The sequence below is a fragment of the Lasioglossum baleicum genome, chromosome 11 (assembly GCF_051020765.1).
Source record: "Lasioglossum baleicum chromosome 11, iyLasBale1, whole genome shotgun sequence".
NCBI classification, from domain to species: domain Eukaryota; kingdom Metazoa; phylum Arthropoda; class Insecta; order Hymenoptera; family Halictidae; genus Lasioglossum; species Lasioglossum baleicum.
The window spans coordinates 17,873,169-17,893,647 of record NC_134939.1 but is presented as its reverse complement, the minus strand read 5'-3'; the positions used below and the strand labels follow the sequence as shown (position 1 = coordinate 17,893,647).

General features: G+C 46.3%; 1 protein-coding gene and 1 long non-coding RNA gene across 9 annotated transcripts in view; one reads left to right on the top strand and one right to left on the bottom strand.

Annotated features, from left to right (window-relative positions):
* Positions 1 to 4,248: 4,248 nt before the first annotated feature.
* LOC143213789 (uncharacterized) lies at positions 4,249 to 8,887 on the bottom strand. 4 transcript variants are annotated; one of them, XR_013010033.1, is made up of 3 exons: positions 5,822 to 8,887; positions 5,396 to 5,497; positions 4,249 to 5,114 (listed from the first exon to the last, which is right to left on the bottom strand). It is a non-coding gene; the product is annotated as an uncharacterized LOC143213789 (long non-coding RNA). The 4 variants fall into 4 exon arrangements; XR_013010032.1 differs by having other exon boundaries at positions 5,801 to 5,867; XR_013010035.1 differs by lacking the exon at positions 5,822 to 8,887 and adding an exon at positions 5,593 to 5,794.
* Positions 8,762 to 20,479, top strand: part of LOC143213783 (band 4.1-like protein 4) — a 64,159-nt gene continuing 52,441 nt past the window's right edge. Inside the window, exons 1-2 of one of the 5 annotated variants that reach the window (XM_076433995.1) lie at positions 8,762 to 9,659; positions 18,305 to 18,498. In XM_076433995.1, the coding sequence (XP_076290110.1) occupies positions 18,385 to 18,498 (114 nt within the window). In that variant the 5' untranslated portion in view covers positions 8,762 to 9,659; positions 18,305 to 18,384. Of the gene's footprint in view, positions 9,660 to 18,285; positions 18,499 to 20,479 lie in introns of those variants that run through there. The other 4 variants (XM_076433993.1, XM_076433992.1, XM_076433994.1 and 1 more) reach the window with 4 other exon arrangements.

The following is a 20,479-nucleotide window of genomic DNA, read 5'->3' as shown; positions in this document are numbered from 1 at the left end:
GTTTTTACTCGACTAGCCTGCGGGATGCATGCCCTAGCACGTGTTTTTACTCGACTAGCCTGCGGGATGCATCCCCTAGCACGTGTTTTTACTCGACTAGCCTGCGGGATGCATCCTCTCGCACGTGTTTTTACTCGACTAGCCTGCGGGATGCATCCCCTAGCACGTGTTTTTACTCGACTAGCCTGCGGGATGCATCCCCTAGCACGTGTTTTTACTCGACTAGCCTGCGGGATGCATCCCCTAGCACGTGTTTTTACTCGACTAGCCTGCGGGAAGCATCCTCTCGCACGTGTTTTTACTCGACTAGCCTGCGGGATGCATCCTCTCGCACGTGTTTCTACTCGACTAGCCTGCGGGAAGCATTCTCTCGCACGTGTTTTTACTCGACTAGCCTGCGGGATGCAGCCTCTCGCACGTGTTTCTACTCGACTAGCCTGCGGGATGCATCCCCTCGCACGTGTTTTTACTCGACTAGCCTGCGGGATGCATCCCCTAGCACGTGTTTTTACTCGACTAGCCTGCGGGATGCATCCCCTAGCACGTGTTTTTACACGACTAGCCTGCGGGATGCATGCCCTAGCACGTGTTTTTACTCGACTAGCCTGCGGGAAGCATCCTCTCGCACGTGTTTCTACTCGACTAGCCTGCGGGATGCATCCCCTAGCACGTGTTTTTACTCGACTAGCCTGCGGGATGCATCCCCTAGCACGTGTTTTTACTCGACTAGCCTGCGGGATGCATGCCCTAGCACGTGTTTTTACTCGACTAGCCTGCGGGATGCATCCCCTAGCACGTGTTTTTACTCGACTAGCCTGCGGGAAGCATCCTCTCGCACGTGTTTCTACTCGACTAGCCTGCGGGATGCATCCTCTCGCTCGTGTTTCTACTCGACTAGCCTGCGGGATGCAGCCTCTCGCACGTGTTTTTACTCGACTAGCCTGCGGGATGCATCCCCTAGCACGTGTTTTTACTCGACTAGCCTGCGGGATGCATCCCCTAGCACGTGTTTTTACTCGACTAGCCTGCGGGATGCATGCCCTAGCACGTGTTTTTACTCGACTAGCCTGCGGGAAGCATCCTCTCGCACGTGTTTTTACTCGACTAGCCTGCGGGAAGCATCCCCTAGCACGTGTTTTTACTCGACTAGCCTGCAGGATGCATCCCCTAGCACGTGTTTTTACTCGACTAGCCTGCGGGAAGCATCCTCTCGCACGTGTTTTTACTCGACTAGCCTGCGGGATGCATCCTCTCGCACGTGTTTTTACTCGACTAGCCTGCGGGATGCATCCCCTAGCACGTGTTTTTACTCGACTAGCCTGCGGGAAGCATCCTCTCGCACGTGTTTTTACTCGACTAGCCTGCGGGATGCATCCTCTCGCACGTGTTTTTACTCGACTAGCCTGCGGGATGCATCCCCTAGCACGTGTTTTTACTCGACTAGCCTGCGGGATGCATCCCCTAGCACGTGTTTTTACTCGACTAGCCTGCGGGATGCATGCCCTAGCACGTGTTTTTACTCGACTAGCCTGCGGGATGCATCCCCTAGCACGTGTTTTTACTCGACTAGCCTGCGGGAAGCATCCTCTCGCACGTGTTTTTACTCGACTAGCCTGCGGGATGCATCCTCTCGCTCGTGTTTCTACTCGACTAGCCTGCGGGATGCAGCCTCTCGCACGTGTTTTTACTCGACTAGCCTGCGGGATGCATCCCCTAGCACGTGTTTTTACTCGACTAGCCTGCGGGATGCATCCCCTAGCACGTGTTTTTACTCGACTAGCCTGCGGGAAGCATCCTCTCGCACGTGTTTTTACTCGACTAGCCTGCGGGAAGCATCCCCTAGCACGTGTTTTTACTCGACTAGCCTGCAGGATGCATCCCCTAGCACGTGTTTTTACTCGACTAGCCTGCGGGATGCATCCTCTCGCACGTGTTTCTACTCGACTAGCCTGCGGGATGCATCCTCTCGCACGTGTTTCTACTCGACTAGCCTGCGGGATGCATCCTCTCGCACGTGTTTTTACTCGACTAGCCTGCGGGATGCATCCTCTCGCACGTGTTTCTACTCGACTAGCCTGAGGGATGCAATCTCTCGCACGTGTTTCTACTCGACTAGCCTGCGGGATACATCCTCTCGCACGTGTTTCTACTCGACTAGCATGCGGGATGCATCCTCTCGCACGTATTTCTACTCGACTAGCCTGCGGGATGCATCCTCTCGCACGTGTTTTTACTCGACTAGCCTGCGGGAAGCATCCTCTCGCACGTGTTTTTACTCGACTAGCCTGCGGGATGCATCCTCTCGCACGTATTTCTACTCGACTAGCCTGCGGGATGCATCCTCTCGCACGTGTTTCTACTCGACTAGCATGCGGGATGCATCCGCTCGCACGTATTTCTACTCGACTAGCCTGCGGGATGCATCCTCTCGCACGTGTTTCTACTCGACTAGCATGCGGGATGCATCCTCTCGCACGTGTTTCTACTCGACTAGCCTGCGGGATGCATCCTCTCGCACGTATTTTTGCTCGACTAGCCTGCGGGATGCATCCTCTCGCACGTGTTTTTACTCGACTAGCCGTGATTACTCACCGTGAGAACATTTTCCTTGCGGATCTGACCATCAGGATCTGACCATGCGTTCCAATTAAAATAGTTCAGCTAGTAGATCTGCTTTGTACACCACATGTAAAAGAAAAATATAAAAAATCACAAAGTATCGTATTCATTACTCAGAAAAATGATTACATTTTATAGGCAAAAAATACTTATCTAAATTATGTTTTTCACACAGAATTATTCGGGAGCTGTGAAATCAATTCTATACATTCGTGTAATTTTTCAGTCCTTCGCTCTTCGTTGTCAATATTTTAATTCACAATCACATTAATATTAAAAATCGAACAATCTACTCATTTTTCCGTGGCACGTGTTATATTTACATATAATTATTGTACTCTTCCTGCACAAATTTTATCTCTTAATACAGACACTATCGAAACCATATTTCGAGTAAAAACATTATAACCTAAAATTTATTGCACACACCAAAAACCATTCGTTTCTACACTTTAAAAATTAATTCGTCTAGGTGTAATTGGCAGATCCTTCACAAGAATTCATAAACCTAGATATGCACTTCCATCATTTCCATCTGCCATCGGCCGCATTTCCACCTGCGTTCAAAATTACTGTAAGCAATTCTATTTGTGCACGATTCGCGTGTGTGCAATTTTATATTTTATCTGTGCCCAATAAAGATGAATCCAATTCTATTTGTGCACAATCGAGATGTGTCCGATTCATCTTGTGCGCAATCGAGATGTGTCCGATTGTACTTGTACCCAATCATGCTGTGTCCAAAAGATATGTGCGCAATGTGCATGTGGGCAATCGTATTGTGCGCAACTGAAGGCCTCTCGCATAACGCAGGCTAGTCGAGTAAAAACACGTGCGAGAGGATGCATCCCGCAGGCTAGTCGAGTAAAAACACGTGCGAGAGGATGCATCCCGCAGGCTAGTCGAGTAAAAACACGTGCGAGAGGATGCTTCCCGCAGGCTAGTCGAGTAAAAACACGTGCGAGAGGATGCTTCCCGCAGGCTAGTCGAGTAAAAACACGTGCGAGAGGATGCATCCCGCAGGCTAGTCGAGTGAAAACACGTGCGAGAGGATGCATCCCGCAGGCTAGTCGAGTAAAAACACGTGCGAGAGGATGCATCCCGCAGGCTAGTCGAGTAGAAACACGTGCGAGAGGATGCATCCCGCAGGCTAGTCGAGTAAAAACACGTGCGAGAGGATGCATCCCGCAGGCTAGTCGAGTAAAAACACGTGCGAGAGGATGCATCCCGCAGGCTAGTCGAGTAAAAACACGTGCGAGAGGATGCATCCCGCAGGCTAGTCGAGTAAAAACACGTGCGAGAGGATGCATCCCGCAGGCTAGTCGAGTAAAAACACGTGCGAGAGGATGCAACCCGCAGGCTAGTCGAGTAAAAACACGTGCGAGAGGATGCTACGTTAGTGTTTACTTACTTATGTAACGTCTTAGTACGACAGTAATGGTATTTTAGAGTTATTTAAATTGAAATATCTCCTGAACTATTAACTTTTCGACATACATAGGTCCAGCTGCATCATTGATGTATTAAAAAATACCTCATTCCATTTAAAAAAATTAAGTTGACCTTCACATGTCCTTTACGTATTGTATATTTTATTTCAATTTTTATATTTTAATTTAAGTATATTAATTTTAATGTTTTAAGTGCGTGATACTTTATTCTGAATGTAGTATTTTATTTTACTTTTAATAATTTAATTTTAATGATTTGTCTATCTGTGGTTGTAAGGAAAAGCGCCGCATGTCACAATTTCAAAAATCTCAGTTTATGCATTAATTGAATTTTAGAGTATAGGATTTACGTATTTACCAGAAAAAAGTATATGTGACATGTGGCGTTCTGCCTGACAACTACAGATATAATATTATAATATAGTAAATAATATTAAAATATACATTATAAAATATAGTACATATATTATTATAATAAACTATTTGTTCGTTTACTTTAAACTATTATCGTAAATTGATTTTTCCCTCCCACTCCCTTTTCGCCTAAATACGTCTCTCTAACAAGCTCAAGAGACATCTGAAAGTTGCTTAAAAGATGCCCGACAGAGTCGTGGAACATGTCTCTACAATGCCTGAAACACGACTAACAGTCGTTCTAAAGACCACTTTAAGACAGGCAAATTTGTAACAAACGACCTTCCGGAGCCCCTGTAGAGACTTTCCGGAGACATTCGCAGACATCTTTCAGACATCTGAATGTCTAGCGGCAGATATCTTTCTGCCATCTTTGAGCTGTATCTGTGCTGGTTGGGAACATAGAAGCACAAAACAGTAAAGATACCGCCTCGCATTGGCACAATCAACAAAAAGTCACGAACGCCTGCACTGACGCCAAACAATTTGATCTTGTCAGAGAAATGAACGATAATAAAGATACAGTACCAATGTCTAGCCAAAATCATCACGCGAACGTAGAATGAAAACGTGTATAGAACAAGTACTGCAACGGACAGCGAATAAGCAGAAGTAGGGTAATCGCAGCATCTAAAACAATAAAAACAGTAATTAGGGGAACATAGTTATATGGAATAGGGAACGTTAGACGACAAATCAAAACAGAAACACAGTTACTCAAGTCACGCGTACAAATTATATATAATCACGTAATCAAGTACAAACCGATTGCAATAAGAGTAATTCAACGAAGCATCTAGTACAATAAAAACAAAGCTTGCATGGGCACGACCAATAAAGAAGTCACGAATGCCCACGCAAGCGAGAACGGTAGAAATCCTATCTATCTATCAATATAATACAGTACCAACCTCTATTTAGACCATTATCATTACGCGAATACGAGGCAAACACACGCTCAAAATCAAACTCTGCCATAACGATGAGCTGAGAACGCAACACGACAGCAGAACCTAGGAAATAAAATAACACAAGAATTAGTTAACGCAGTAATCACTAGAACAAAATGGATATAATAATTAAAGTAGAGAACAAGTAAAGTTGATACTTGAATTTTGCGAACAGTATAAGAAAACTTAACAACAACTGACAACGGGACGAAGAACAGAGCTCGCGACGAATACCGGGAATCGTAATAACTAATAGCGAACGAATAATTCCAATAACGAAAGAAACGGGACTCAAAGAAGAAGCACGCGCCGTACACGCGAGCCGACAATACGACAGAGAGAAAAAGGAAAGGGGGGAAAACAAACCGCGCGCGAACAGGTACGAACCGCGAGCCAGTGCTTCGATTGTGCCCAACATTTTTCGTACGATAGATGGCCGCTAGAGGCGCTGCGCGGAAAAACAATAACGTATCTACTATTGGGTAGATGAAATGGGGTTCCTTGAGCACCCCGCAGAATTTAAAAAAATTTATATGATTTGATTCTGAAAAATGAATGTATAACAAGTGTATTTGTGTATATTTTGTAACTCGTAGGACACGTCCTGGAGTCTTTTTGTCCGGTAAGATTATTTCGATACATTCCCGCCAATATAACTGCCTCAGGGCTCTGGCCGCTCTGCTACCCAATAGTAGATACGTTACTGTCTTTCCGCGCAGCGCCTCTAGCGGCCATCCATCGTACGAAAAAAGTTGGGTTCAATCGAAGCACTGATTCCTATGTCCATGGTGTTACCATATTGATCCATGGCGCCATCAACGGCCGAATGTGCAAACTAATAGGGAAACCACACGAAGCACAGACGAAGACCAGCTACCATACTACCATATGGTGTAAGGCGTAAGGAGAGGGAATCTCTTAGGGAAAGAAGAAGTAAGAGGTTCTGGAAAGAGGGAAGGGGGTGAGATCTATAGATCGCCCTCTTGAAGAAACACCCTTTCGGATAAGGCGCCCCGCAATCTCTAAAAATGTTTCTTGACAATCTAAAAGAGTATCACTTGTTAAAATAACGATGTTGTATGTGTGTTGAAGGTTGTATAATCGTAAAATTGCAGATTTTGTGCTCTCGAAGTCAGAGTAAAATTAATCAATTATGAAGAAAACTGCTATTTCATGCATAGAATAGGAGAAATTTTAACGGGACAAATCTAAAATTATATCGAAAACCGGGTTTCTTCACGCTATTGTATTTTACAATGCTGCAACGTTAGAATATTATGGTTATTAAAAGAATGCGGTTTAGCTACCGTAGAAAAAATTTCCGTTTGAAAAACGGAAAATCGCTCTCTTCCGTTTCCAATTGATTAATAAAATTTATATGCACGTACAAGAAATCATACGTTGCAAGGGGTACGCTTAAAGGGTGGTAAGAGAGAAACGATTTCGTATTGAATAGGCTGCGGATTTTTCTGCAAAAATGGTTGCTTCAATTTCAAGAATCAGAGGTCGCATAAAAATGTCTTTCTCCTTTCAATCACCTCGCGATCAGTTGGAAATAATATATGCGGATGTACTTAAATTCTTCTAATCGTTTCTACCTGATAAATTGATATAATAAACCATAAAATACCTAAATGTTTAGGCATTGATTAAACAATATTTTGAATAATGGTACAGGAATTTTTAGTGGCGCCACAGAGTCACCACTCTAGTGCTAAGGGTTAAACGTTCTCGCGCACGGTCCAATAAAACGCAATGCTCTCCCTGTCCGGACGGTTTTTAAAAGTTATACCGGGCATGTTCGAAAGCGCCACGGTGGGTTGCGGAAATACGCACCCGCCGCAACACCTGTTTTAAATGGAACGCTTTCGCGTCGATTTACTTGTTTTTCTTGAAGCAAATACATAGCCCGGCTACTCCCTGTCTGCCGTTGCGATTCGCAGCTCCCGAATAAAAAACCCTTTGAAATGGAGGGGCGCGAGGCTGCGTGTCATTCAGAAAAGTGGCTTAATACGGCGTTCAGCGAACACAGATTCAAAAGGGCCTATGCCGTCGGTCGGTGTTCCCTTTCTTTTTGGTCGTGGACGTGCGCGTTCCCTTTATTTTTAGGAAGTCGAGTTGATTGCACAGACATTATGGGACAACAGCTTTTTACCGGACTTGTGTTTCTTCCTGCTGGCGAGTATTAGGAAGAATGGTGGGCACGAGGCCGAGGTCCTCCACGGAGGAAGGTGAACATCGGCTGAGAGAGAGACAGAGGGACAGCTATGCTACGCTTACACGCAGAGATGTATCTTTCGCTTGGAACGCCCCGTGGCGAAAATGCACGCCATTCATCGTACGGTATCTCGTGAATACCGTCTGTATCGTCGTACAAAAAATTCCGTGGAAATATTACAAATATATATGTATTTAATATTGTTCAATGATATAATTTCCATTATTTCTAAGAACTTATTGCCATCTTTCAGATAACCTGTCAATCCCTGTTTTTTCCCAATCACTCACTCTGTTTTCCAGTTACAAGCAAAATTACCTGCTTTATTCAAATACGACAGAATTTTCCCTCCAACCTGACACAGTTTTATTTCTCTTATTGTTATTTCGATGCAGAACTCTTTGTATTCCGAAGAGAGCTAGCTTCTAGACAGCTTCTAGGTAGTTTACTCAAGTAAATTCGCTTCGCTTAGCCCTTAAATTGTTTTCTCAAAAGACACCCCACCCGTCCCAAAATCGACCGCAACCAATTTCGAAATTCTTCGGCTCCGCTTCGTGAACATGAACGGGTGTACAATGATTGATTCACGAAACGTGGAACCGAAGACGGTGGTTCAGCCGACTCGAAAAAAGAACAAGTGGCAAAGATCCCGAGTTCTTTTCGGGTGCCAGAAGGGTTAAAGTGTTGCGACTCGTGCTCGTTTCGCTTCACATTGTGTTGCGGAAGCGTTCACCGAGATCGCCACGCTTGCCGTCAAAAATCCTTCAGGATGTTGTGATGAGGTCCCACGGGGTGGGGTTCGCTGAGGGTAGGGTTTGAGGGAGGTGCGGCAATCTACGAGGTAGTTAGGGATAATCGCGGAACAACTCGAGCAGAGTGGATCGCGTTGAAAATGTTTTCGGTGGTTGCGTGACGGGGTGCAATTTCGGGGCCCGCGCTGTCGACGGGAGACGGTGTTGTTTCGGTGTTCTCCGTTCTTGAACGAAGAAGAAGGGGGGCTTGGGGCCCGGGGCCTGGTCGAGGTACGTCACTGTTCCCGCTCTACACACGAGCGAACAGTGAGCGAACAGCACGAGACGAGCGTCCACGGGAGGGAGACGGAGCGCGTGGCGAAGGAAAGGTAAAGGAAAGGAAGGCGCGCAAAGTAAAGGCATATCTTGGATCCTTCGGTTGGTACACTCGGTTCAGTCTGGTCCGAGCCAAGCCACTGCCCTGATCCGGTGCGGTGCCTCGCTCTCTCCTTGTTCGTTCGCCGGCTACGTTCTCTGGGTCCTCTGTTTTCCGCTCCGCTTTGCTCTGCTCCGCTCTGCTCCTCCTGACACACGTTCCGCTCTCCTCCGGTCTAATCCAGCGGTGTCATCGATCGCCGATCCCGACTTCCTTCCTCCTTGTTGTTGGCCCTGCCTGCGCGGTCAGTTCAAGTCGCGGCGAGCCGAGGCGAGGCGGAGCGACGCGAGCCTCCGTTCGTTCGTTCGTTCGTTCGTTCGTTAGTTCCTGTCGCGTTCGCTCGCCAGACCAAAATCACCACCTGACATGTCACAGTGCACGCATCGCCGTCCTGCCAGCCGCTACTGCCGTCGACGTTCCTTCTTCCGCGTCCAGTGAACGAACAGGAACACACTTGGCGCTCGGAATACACGTCGTCGCGTACACGCACTCTCTTCTCCTACTTCTCCTCCTCTTCCTCTTCTTCCTACTTCTCCTCCTCTTCCTCTTCTTCCTACTCTTCCTCCTCTTCCTCCTCCTCCTGCTGCTGCTGCTGCTGCTGCTGCTGAAGCTGCTGCTGCTCCTCCTCTCTGTTTTGTTCTCTCGCCAGTGTGCACACACCGGGGTTGCATTCCGCTCGACCCGTAATTCTCGTCGTGCGCGCGTTCGTCGAAACCCCGGGATTTCTGTGGATCCGCCGGCCGGTACCGGAAGTGTGATGACCCGTCCAGTGAGACGTGCTTTGCCGATCGACACGCCGACACCGGACCCTCGATCCTGGATCTGAACGTCGCCGACGAGGTTCGTAAATACTTATACACCGTCTTCGCGATTGCTTATTCGTTTGCTCCGAGAAACTGTTGGTCGACTTTTGAACACGAGATAGAGTCCGTTACGATTTCGGCAAGGATGGGAACATATACTGTTACCATAACTAGTGAGTTTCAGTGATAGTTTTGGGATGGCTGTTAGTAGACAGTGCGTTAGCGTTCAAAGTGCCCCTTCGATTCTGGATTTGAACGTCGCCGATGAGGTTCATACGAACTTATACACCGTCTGCGATTGCTCTTCCTTTTCATTTCGCTCCGAAACTGTTGATCACCTTCCGAACGCAACAAGATAGAATCCATTAGGATTTCGACAAGGATAGAAACACATATAGTTATTATACTCGGTGAGTTTTAGTGATAGTTTCGCCGTCAAGGTTTTCCCTCTCTCGGCTTCTCTCAGATTTTGTTACGCGTCGCACCGACGAATTGTTTTATTTATGAACGCGTTACCCCGCGTTTACGTCGCGTTACGGTGTGTGTCCCTTTGTGTTTCCTCGTGGAACGGGAAAAATAGATCGTCGGTATACAAATTCGATGCCATCTCCTTGCTCCTCACCGATCGATGAATCCTTAAAACGTGGGATGAGAACGCACTCCGTATTGTGTTCCGAGACCCGTCGTCGTCGTCGACGTCGTGTTTTCTTTCGAAGCGATGGTGCTTCTGAAAACGTCCCGGATAAATGAAACATTTTTTCCCGCTTCTTTTTACGGTAGACAATGGGCTATTAGCTGTAAGCACCAATTACGGAGCTGTACGCCGCGCCGCCCGCTTCTTCTTTCCACGGATAAGTTGTGCACGCGAATAAAACGACCGAATGTCGTTTCGCGATACGAATGCGACGCGTTGCGTTTGCGCGTTTTCTGCGGGTCCACGTGATTCCGAACTGGAAAATCCGGGAACAACACGAACTCGCGGTTATTCGTTCGTGAAACACGAGTCGCGCGAAATTGGTTAACTTTTAAATGCTGAAAACATGAAATTTAGAGTTTCAAGCATAAACAAAGGTCGACCACACGAAAGTTTATTACTGTTCGAGCGATATATGTAAAGCTCCATGTAACCAGTTATGTAGAAAGTGGAGTGCGAGTAATTGAAGGTTAATTAAACAACACCTCCGGAATGTTCGTGGCGCAGCTGCGAGTTCGGTGTTTCTGCGAGTTCGATGGTTACTATCTTCGAGCGCGCGACAGTTTGGCAAAAAATCACCGGTTTTCCGGAGCTCTGTGGCTATCGCTGTCCGAGAATCTCCGTTAAAAAGCTGGAACGTAAACTCGAGTATTTGCATTTTCGCCAGATGCGCCGATTTCGATAAGAATTCGTAAGACCCGGTTCGTAAACGCTCGATTCGCGCGAGAAAGATACAGTTGGAGCGAAAGTTCTGTCGTATTTTACATATGCAGGTAGAGAATTGGTTCAAATGTTTTCGTTCAAATACGACAGAATTTTCCCTGCAACCTAATACATAGTAGACAACGTCGGAGGCTATTTGGCTTCCACTCGATCCGAAATCTTTTGTTGTAATGGCTCGCGGCGTGGCGCGGCGGCCTTCAGCCTCGAGTCACAGTCATGGCCAAATAGCAAAACGGTCGCGCGTTAATTGATAGAGGCACGGCCCTCCGCAATTAATTCCGCGACACGGGTTAACCATGGCAATTCGGTAAGCTCCGTCGGTTTCTATTATCCCGGGACAGATTCAGGGATTCTGTATTCGAAACCTGTTCCCCGGTGATGCATCGAGCCGAGAACCGTGTGCCGTCTGCTCTCGCGGCCTCTTCGGAGTTCAATGGCACTCTCGTCAGTTCGGCACATTGAACAGACGGATTTTTAAAAGCGACACGAGGACAAAAGGTGTACTTGACCTTCTACCGGCTACTTGTATGACGGGTGTCTATCCCTTGAAAACGTACCCGTACGTGACGGGCAAGTATTACGCCTCTGGCTACGAGAAAAGGATAGACAAGCGACACACGTGACCCTGATTATTTTTCTATCAACCGGGGCTCGCGAAAGTCAATCGCGATAAAAGCTGAGGAACAACGACTCTGTTCGTTTCTCTTCTCTCTCAAAAAGCTCTACTCGGCTCTCGGTATAACCCTTTGCAGTCGGAGGTACTTTAACTTGAAAATTAACCATTTCTGTCGACCTAGAATATAAATTTCATTGAATATGAACATTTTCATTTGATGGATATGAAATTGAGATAGTACCTCATAGAATGTGAATCACCTCAGTGATTGATTAGATACCGACATATACGTAATAATGTAAACAATGTTATGAACAATGGTACAGCAATTTTTTGTCTGCTAAACGAATAGAGGCAGAACCGTCTTCAAGGCTCCTCGCATTCTTCTTCTGTAATATAATCGAAGACGTTCTGTTTAATAATTTGGAATCGAGTAATCGAAAAAATGTGCTTTTATTTATTAACCCCTTGCCGTAACATTTTCTTTACAGTCGTGAGATTAAAACACGTCTGTACCCATCTGTAGAAAAGTGTCGGAAAAATTCACCCTTTTGCAAATCAATTTCACTAGAGCCTGCGGATCTTTATACATTTATGAAGAAGTTGTTTGTCCGAAATATAAAACAGTAAAAGATTCGAGAAATTGAAGAATATTATAACGTTGTTTTCGATGTAACAAAGTCATTATATGTATAAGGGATGAAATCAATTTCTATTTTGTTCCTGCTTTCCACAATCAATGCAGAACATTTTTATTTCGCATAAAGATCCATAAAGATCCGCAGTGTGTGGTAATAAATTACTTTACTAATGCTAGTTCGAAATCGGAGAAGCTGCGAAATCGATTGTAATGTTCGTGGTAGTCCATAGACTTTTCGCAAGATCGTGGAACCTCGACGCGAACCGACGTGTCCTCAAATTTCGGGGGATGTGTCGACGATGTTACGGTTGTGTATCGGTTTTGAGGGCGAGTCGCGGGCGGCCGCGGCCAGCCTGCAATCGAATAAAATAATTCATCGGGTAGCGTGACAGCGGCGAGCCGGTCGGCTAATGAATAAAACGTGAACACGTTGACAAAACCGCGACGACGATCGCAGGGAGAAGATGCACACACCGAGGATCACCGGTAGCCGCCTGGTGACTCGTCCGCTGCCAGAACCTGGAAGTCTACTCCGAAGTGGCTTCGGTATTCAAAGCTTCCCTCGAGAATGCAAAGCACGAGCCATTAATTTTCTTAGCGATTCGTCGAGCGTAGGGACATTCTTTTCAGGGCTGATATATTGCGCGTTGCGCCGCGCCGCGCCGCGCCCGCCAACGTTTATACGCGATTTTTATTTGGGTCCGGCTTCTTCTCGGGCCTGTCCTCCCACCAGGCTTAACTCTCTTCTATCCCAGACCCGAAGAACTTTGGAAAATAATCGGCCGAGTGCGAGATTTTCATCGTGACACGCAGAAATCCCGTAAGAGTAATTAGACGAGCTATCTTCGAAAAGAATCGGAATGACGCACGAGTGGGACGAAATCACCTGACGGCGCGCGGCGATCAAAAATCTTGAACTTTGCTTCTGCTTTATACATATATGTATACTGTACTGAATTTTTGACAAGTTAATCATTACTCGACAGCGGATTTTATGCATTTATGGGAAAAATGAGTACGTGCTATTTAGAGAGGTGGACAGATTGATTAAAAGGAGTTAAAAATATTTATGTACTCGCGCGTTTCAGCTAATTATTAATATCATTACAGAAAATATTACATTTCTATTTGGCTCCTATGTTGTTTAATTTATCAAGTCAATTTTCATATATTGCATAAAGATCCGCAGTCTAATCGTTACACACGCATCATTACTAGACTGCGGATCATTATGCAAAATAGAAATGTTCAGCAGCGATTGCGAGCAGCAGGAGTTGAATACAAATCCATTTAATCCCCTAATAGTATTTTTACACCTGAAAACAACACAACACTATGTTTAGATTTTTCTAATTTTTCACTGTTCTACATACGTACATGTATGTATGTATACGTATTTCACCAAGGCAATTTCTTCCTTACCCGCGAAATGCATAATAATCCGCAGTCTAATCATTATTCATTTTCTAAACAAACAAACTTCTTCGAGACATTTCGTCACACCATGTGCGGCGCGAGGAGATCGTTGATCGCCATATAATTTCAAGTACCGTTGACAATCGTTACGACATCGCCTCGTTTGATCGGGGTTATTAGACTGCGCAATCATGCACAGTTTCTCTTCCGTCATTTTCTACTTGTTGCGATCGAGCCAAATGATTCCAGCATTCGTCGAAAATGCACTACGATACCCTTCTACATACTACGAATTCTTGTACGGTTGCAATGATTAGAACTTGTTCAAACAAGTTGGTCTCGGACTAGACAGTCTCGTTGAAAAGAAATCCCTGACGTTCTCGCCTATATTACTAATGCGTTTGTCAATCAAGCGACTGGATCCACCTCGATGTACCGTACGCTCGCTACCTTTGCCCTTTTTGTTCAGCGTTTCTTCGTTCGGCCGTGCATCACTATCGCCTGCACACAAACGGCGCGGCGCGGCGACGCGTTATAAATATCTCGCGATAGCGCGAATCACGCGAAACGCGATACCGTAGGAATAATCGAGGAGCAATAATAATTTACAATTTGCGCGCGACGACGGTGGCCGTGGCCTTGGCCTTGGCCTTGGCCGGTTGCTTTTGCCCGAGGGTGTAGCGCCTCGATTTAATTCCCCATGAAACGGGTCATCCGTCGTTTTGCTGTTGTTCAACACAGTGGTAACATATCCGAAACGTCATAAGTAGACTGCGGAACTTTATGCAAAATAAAAATTGTTTCTATCAACTGCAACAAACAAGCGCCAAGTAATCATTTCTTTCATTCTTTAATGACGTCATAAGCCGTAACTAATAAATTGATGTTTTCAAAATCTGTTCACTGTGTTAAATTGCAACTACCCATTTTTGTCATAAATGCATCAAATCGACAGTCTAGTCATAAGATTACACCGAAGAATTTCATATTACCGGACCGTTAGTTTTATTAGGTTGGAGGGAAAACATTTGAATCAATAAAAATATATGTTTAAATTCCTGTTTCCCAATGACTCACTAGCAACACATGTTTTTGATCTACACAAGCAAAATTACCTTACTTCCCCTCCAACCTAATAGTTTCTCCGAGTGTGCAAGAGGGTGAGGGCTGGCTAACGCGTCGCCGCGCCGCGCCGTATCGTTACAAAATTAAGATGTATGCGCTAAACTCGACCAATTACCCCCGTAAATTCCCACCGTTTACAAGCTCCGAAATTCCAGGGGCCATCGACGCGTTTGTTTCGGGACGATGCGCTGCGCTGGTATCGAGGCAAATTTATGCACGCCCCTATCCGCGCATAATTGCCGCACTATGAGCATTATGTATTTACATAACGAGTTTCAGGGAACAGACGCACAATCGACACCGCGAAATCTGCGCGCGCGGTGCCGCGCCTCGGTTAATTTCCTCTTTAAGACACGGCGCGGCGCGGCGGTTGTATCTCGCTGTTTCTCTTTCTCGGCGCGTCGTCACCGTAGAGAAAGCGAGAGAAGGAGAGAGGCAAGGAGGAAGAGAACGAGGATAAACACGACGTAACTGGCATAAACGTGATTTCCACGGCGGCTCCCGTGGCTCGTTACGTTTCGCGAAACGAACGTGAACCGGATCTGCGAGGAAGCGAGAGCGTGCGCGCGCGCTCTCGAGGAACGGCCGTGGATCATCCAACGGCGGTTTTTATGATCGAGCTACTGGGAGAGGACAGGTTCGACCCGTTTCGGAGGATTCGCTAATCGGAGTCGGAAATTTATTTCCAACGCCTCGAGCCTCGACACCTTTAGCTTCCCGCTCGCTCGTGGATATCCTCGTCTGAAAAATCGTAAACAGCTCTCGCCGCTCGGCCTGCGTGTACCGTTAGCTCATAGTTCCAATGGCAAACCAACAACGTCTCAAACACGACGCGACGGTCTATTCGACATATGCTAGTAAACCCAAACGTTCCTCGTCACACGACTGACGATCTTCGTGCACGCGTGCACCGCCGTGCCTCGCCGTGCCTCGCCGTGCCTCGCCGCGCCGCGCCGCGTCACTTAAAATGCCTTCTCCGAGAGAGGCACGCATCGCGCGCCGATCCACGCAAAAACTGATTATACGAGGAAACCCGCCACGGACGAAATCGATATGTATTGCGGGATGAGTTTAACAAGTCCACAGCCTGATGAACACCTGCACGCGTTTCTAGGAGCGCGGCCACTGAGAACGTGATTACCAGCCGCGATTCCTGCGAACGCCGCGCCGCGGCACATGCCCAAAAAGAGCTTTACAGCACGCGCGCGAACGCTAATCGATTTTTGCTCTATCATATTACGAGCGAGATCCCGGTCTAGGAATTCCTTTTCTGGCGATAATTCTTGTTTCTCTCAAATAACGAACCTTTTGAAACCTCCAATTGAAAGATGGCAACACAAGTTGTTACAAATCACTTAGATTCTTCAAAATTGTCCTAGCAATTCTAGCGATTCTTTAGAAGATCCCTGGGGGATGGAGAATAAGAAATTGGCTGGATCCGTTGAATAATGGAGGTAATTTTGCGCCCCGTTGGGGGAAAAGTAATTCGAAAGTTGGCCGGCGAATTAGGTTACGATTAAAAAGCGACGTCGCGTCGAGTCGGCTCGTCTCGGTCAGATATCACGAAATCACGAAATCAATTGCTCTGAGCCGGTCGTCCCATTCTTCTACGCGTGTTCTTGGACGGCAGTCCACGAGAGATCTATGTAGATAATTCGCCTCGGTTTCGTGTCCGCCTGTCCCCTCCGTCCTCTCGGCCGTCTTCTTCTTGTTCCTGTTGCTCCTCTTCTTATATATAGAGAGTCGACTCTATTAGTCGCAGAAACGTGTCCCGTTCGCGGATCCCGTGGAACACGCGATAGATATCCGTCTGATTAACGATCGGATCGTATACTCGGTATCCTCCCGCTGACTGATTAACGAACCAGTCTTCTTTTCTGCTCACGGCTCTCTCCAACCGAATCGAATCGAATCGAATCGACTCTCTCGGTCGTCTTGTTCGTACAGCTCGTTTTGCGATCCGTCAATGTTTCATTATTCTATTGCCTCGCGCGCGGAACTCACGTGATTCAAAGCCCCTCTGAATGGCATTATTTAATTCGGACGTTTGTTCACCGATTCTCGGGAATCATTTTAATTGGTTTCGTTTAGAACCATAAACGCGCGGCCGAGTTCGAGGAACTGTCCCCGCGTTTCTAGTTCTCTGGTCCATTCATCCAGCGCAGCGAGTCGTTCGATCGACAATAGACTTCCGGTCGCTTCTCCAACTCCAGCTAGCCTCGTACTCGCGGCGCCGAAACTCCACTGAACTGTGCTAACGCACGATAAAACGACAAGTTTCTGTTCGCTTATCGGGAATTCAATCTAATTTCGGAATCGTAAATTGCGTCACGCACTTCCACTATTCGTTCCAATCGCCCCCGAAAAGGTTTTTAATCAAGCACCAGTCTCCATTTTTTATTCTATTTCACCGGGAAATATGAGCACTGCCTTGCAGACGCAGAGCATTTGAACCATTGACAACTACCGGACAAATTAGTCCCAGTTTTTATTTTATTCTTTCTCATCGGGAAATACCAGCAATGTTCGAAGCCATTCAAGTTAATTTCCGATGCATAGATTGCACAGGTCGTCGTTGCACACTGCACACTGTAGACAATGCCCCCTAACTAGGTAGGAAAAAATTCTACACACATGGGATGAGCTGATGATGTCAACTTGTGTGTGTGGTGTCGTTGTAAAGCGGAGGTCTCAGTCTTCAAGTTTATGGTATCTGAAAAACTTTTTCAAAAATATTTGAATTACATGTAATTTTTTCAAGATAAAGAACCATTAATTCCATAAAGAATAAAGAATATTAATATACAGGGTGTCTGAACTGTGAAGGAGGCCACCTAAATATCTCCAATTTATTTTGAATCGCACATTTTTATAGTGGCTGAAAAAATACATTTGGATATGCTTAAGTCATTAACAAGATGGAATAAAAAAAATTACAAGTTTTCCCGATAAAAAATAACGATGACCTTGAAGAAACTATGAAAAAATAACCGGACAAAAGAAATTGTTCTTCTATGATATTCCTCCTTCGATACCATTTAAATTATGCGAAAAATATTTTTTTTCTGCCATTAAAAATAAAGGAGGTATGATTAGGTGGCCTCCTCCAGCTGATTGTGAGACACCCTCCACTGTAGGAGATTAAAGATTCTTATTTATTGCTCTGACACAATTTTCTTTGTAATGAATATAATTCCGAGTTTTATTAATTCTATTAATTCTATTAATCTTGTTTGACAAAATGTCTATTCCCAAAGAAGAATACAATGAAAGTTACATCTCTTTTTGACAAGCCTTTTTTCCACCTAAAATGGCCATTCGGTATTGCGAGCTGCTAGATCGTTCTTTGGGTCTTACTGTTTGCGGTTCGAGTCCTCGTGTTCGCAAGATCGCGTCAGCACGCACTACGCACGCGGACAAGCCGGTTGACAGTTTTGATCGGATTACAGCGTCGTCCTCGTCTTTCAGGATGACCGAAACCGACGAGCGGATGAACGAGTAAATCTAGGAAGGAATCACAAAGGAAACGAGGGCTGCCGAAGGAAGAGATGGTGGTGGAGTGGCTATGTCCTGGACTTCGGCCGGCCGGAAGCCGTAGGCCTCGTCTTCTTCACTGCAAGGTGATACTTCTCGACGAGCACGAGCTGCTGCAAGATGTCTTGGTGAGTTTCGATCCCAAGTTCCTTCCCCACTCGCGTAACCCGAACGGCCAAACTTTCGGCACCGTGTAAACAGTGTGTAAACGCGCCCGAAAGTTCGCAGCAATTTGTTTCGGCGAAACTTCAAGATTCACTGAAACCTCGCGCCTCGCGGACATTTAGCGCACTTGACGTACATTAAAATGAACACATTCGCCTCGCCCACGTATGACTAATGCGAGGCAGTAAAATCGCGTTTGCCGATTATCGTTCGAATAGTGAATAGAGTTTTAACGAGCGAACGGGTCTGGCGCTAGTGCGAACTGTTTCAAGTCATCGTGCATTGTCGGAGAAATTATTCGGGACTTTTATCGACCGTAAAATTATTGTTAGCGAACGAGAACGCACCAGGCGACACGAGCTCGCCCACATTCCCCCCGCCCACCCATTTTATACCCTTGATTTCTATTGCCAGAAAAGGCCTAAGCGTGGGTGTACGAAATTTCTGCGCGCTGTTGCTAGGTCGCTTGCGAAGACCCCATGTCTCTCTCTCTCTCTCTCTCTCTCTCTCTCTCACTATCTCTCTATCTTTCAAGCAAAGGACAACAGATCGGCTTCTTTCAGCGGTAATAATTGCTCGACAAGCGTCGCGATAATTTAGATTTTATTCAGGAAAAGAACGCTAACCGAAGTATATTTCATGATGGGCAGCGTAGCCGACGTGTGCTGTGCAAAAATGGTAAATCATATTTTCAAGGTCCCGTACTTTACCCAGCACTTAAGACCTCCATTACCAAAAGTGGGCGACGCTGGGCGACGTTTCAAACGTCAGCTGTGAAATTGCCTCAGCTTTCTGTCGGGTTTGTCCGAAACAACGCATCGATAAAAATAACAGTAGCACCCGCAGCAATTAATTAGCCGAGTAATCGGCCCCCGAACGAACGATTAGTGGGATCGATCGGTAAAACTTGAAAGGAACGATAATGAAAGCGGGGTAAGGGGAAAAACGGCACTAGCGACTATCCTCTAGACTACCAAGGCCAGCGGCTCGAGACTTTCGTAAAAATCGAGGATCTTCGAGCGAGCTTGAGCCTCGTTTGCGGTCCAGCCATAAAACACTTCCCTTTACGTATTGCATATTTCATTGTCGCGACGCGAGCGCGAGGCGTGCGGCAATTGCGCGCGCGAAACACGCCCGCGCCAGCCTGCAGCACCGCGACCAATTTCTCGCACAAATCATCGTCCGAAATTTAATGCCGCGACCTACTATAACGTTCCCGGCGCGGCGAGGCGAGGCGAGGCAAGAACAGGCCCCCGTTAATGTACGGTCTTTGGGCGCGGTATTGCACGTTTCACCGTCGCGTCGCGTCGGTCGTCCGCGTCATGCTAAAAACGCTCCGCTCGGCTCGGCTCGGCTCGGTCTGCCCAGCCGTATCCGTGCAGTTTTACGTGCGGTATCGTGCGCATACTGCATACAACGCCGAGAACAAGACCCCGACGACGATGATCATCGAGAAACGATCGCCGTCGATACTTTCGTGCGGCCACCGGCCACGGAAAATTGAAAATTGTCGAACCTAATTGCCCGCGGCGCGGCGTCGTCCTAGAGACTAGCCGAATCGCTCGAAAATCAAGTCCTGGTCCTCTTGAATTACATTCGACGAAACTGCGCGTGGCTTCTTGAATAAATGCAGGGCAAGTTGAAAACGCGGCAAGTAATTTCATCGAATATGTATGTATTTCTTAAATTCTTAACTGAAATCGAGTACTGTTGACGAAATTTCAGTATTTGCGTAAGAAAATACAATACATATCTAAAATGTGTCTGTATTCATTATTTATTAATAGACGATTCATATGGTATTCTTCAATATCTGTTTCGTACCTACCTGTATGTATTATACAACAGGGAGAATAGTGCCAGAAGTAGCTCTGATTTTATTTATGAAAATTTACGAAGCAAATATTTATCAAGGTATGCGTATCTGAAAACGATACAAAATAA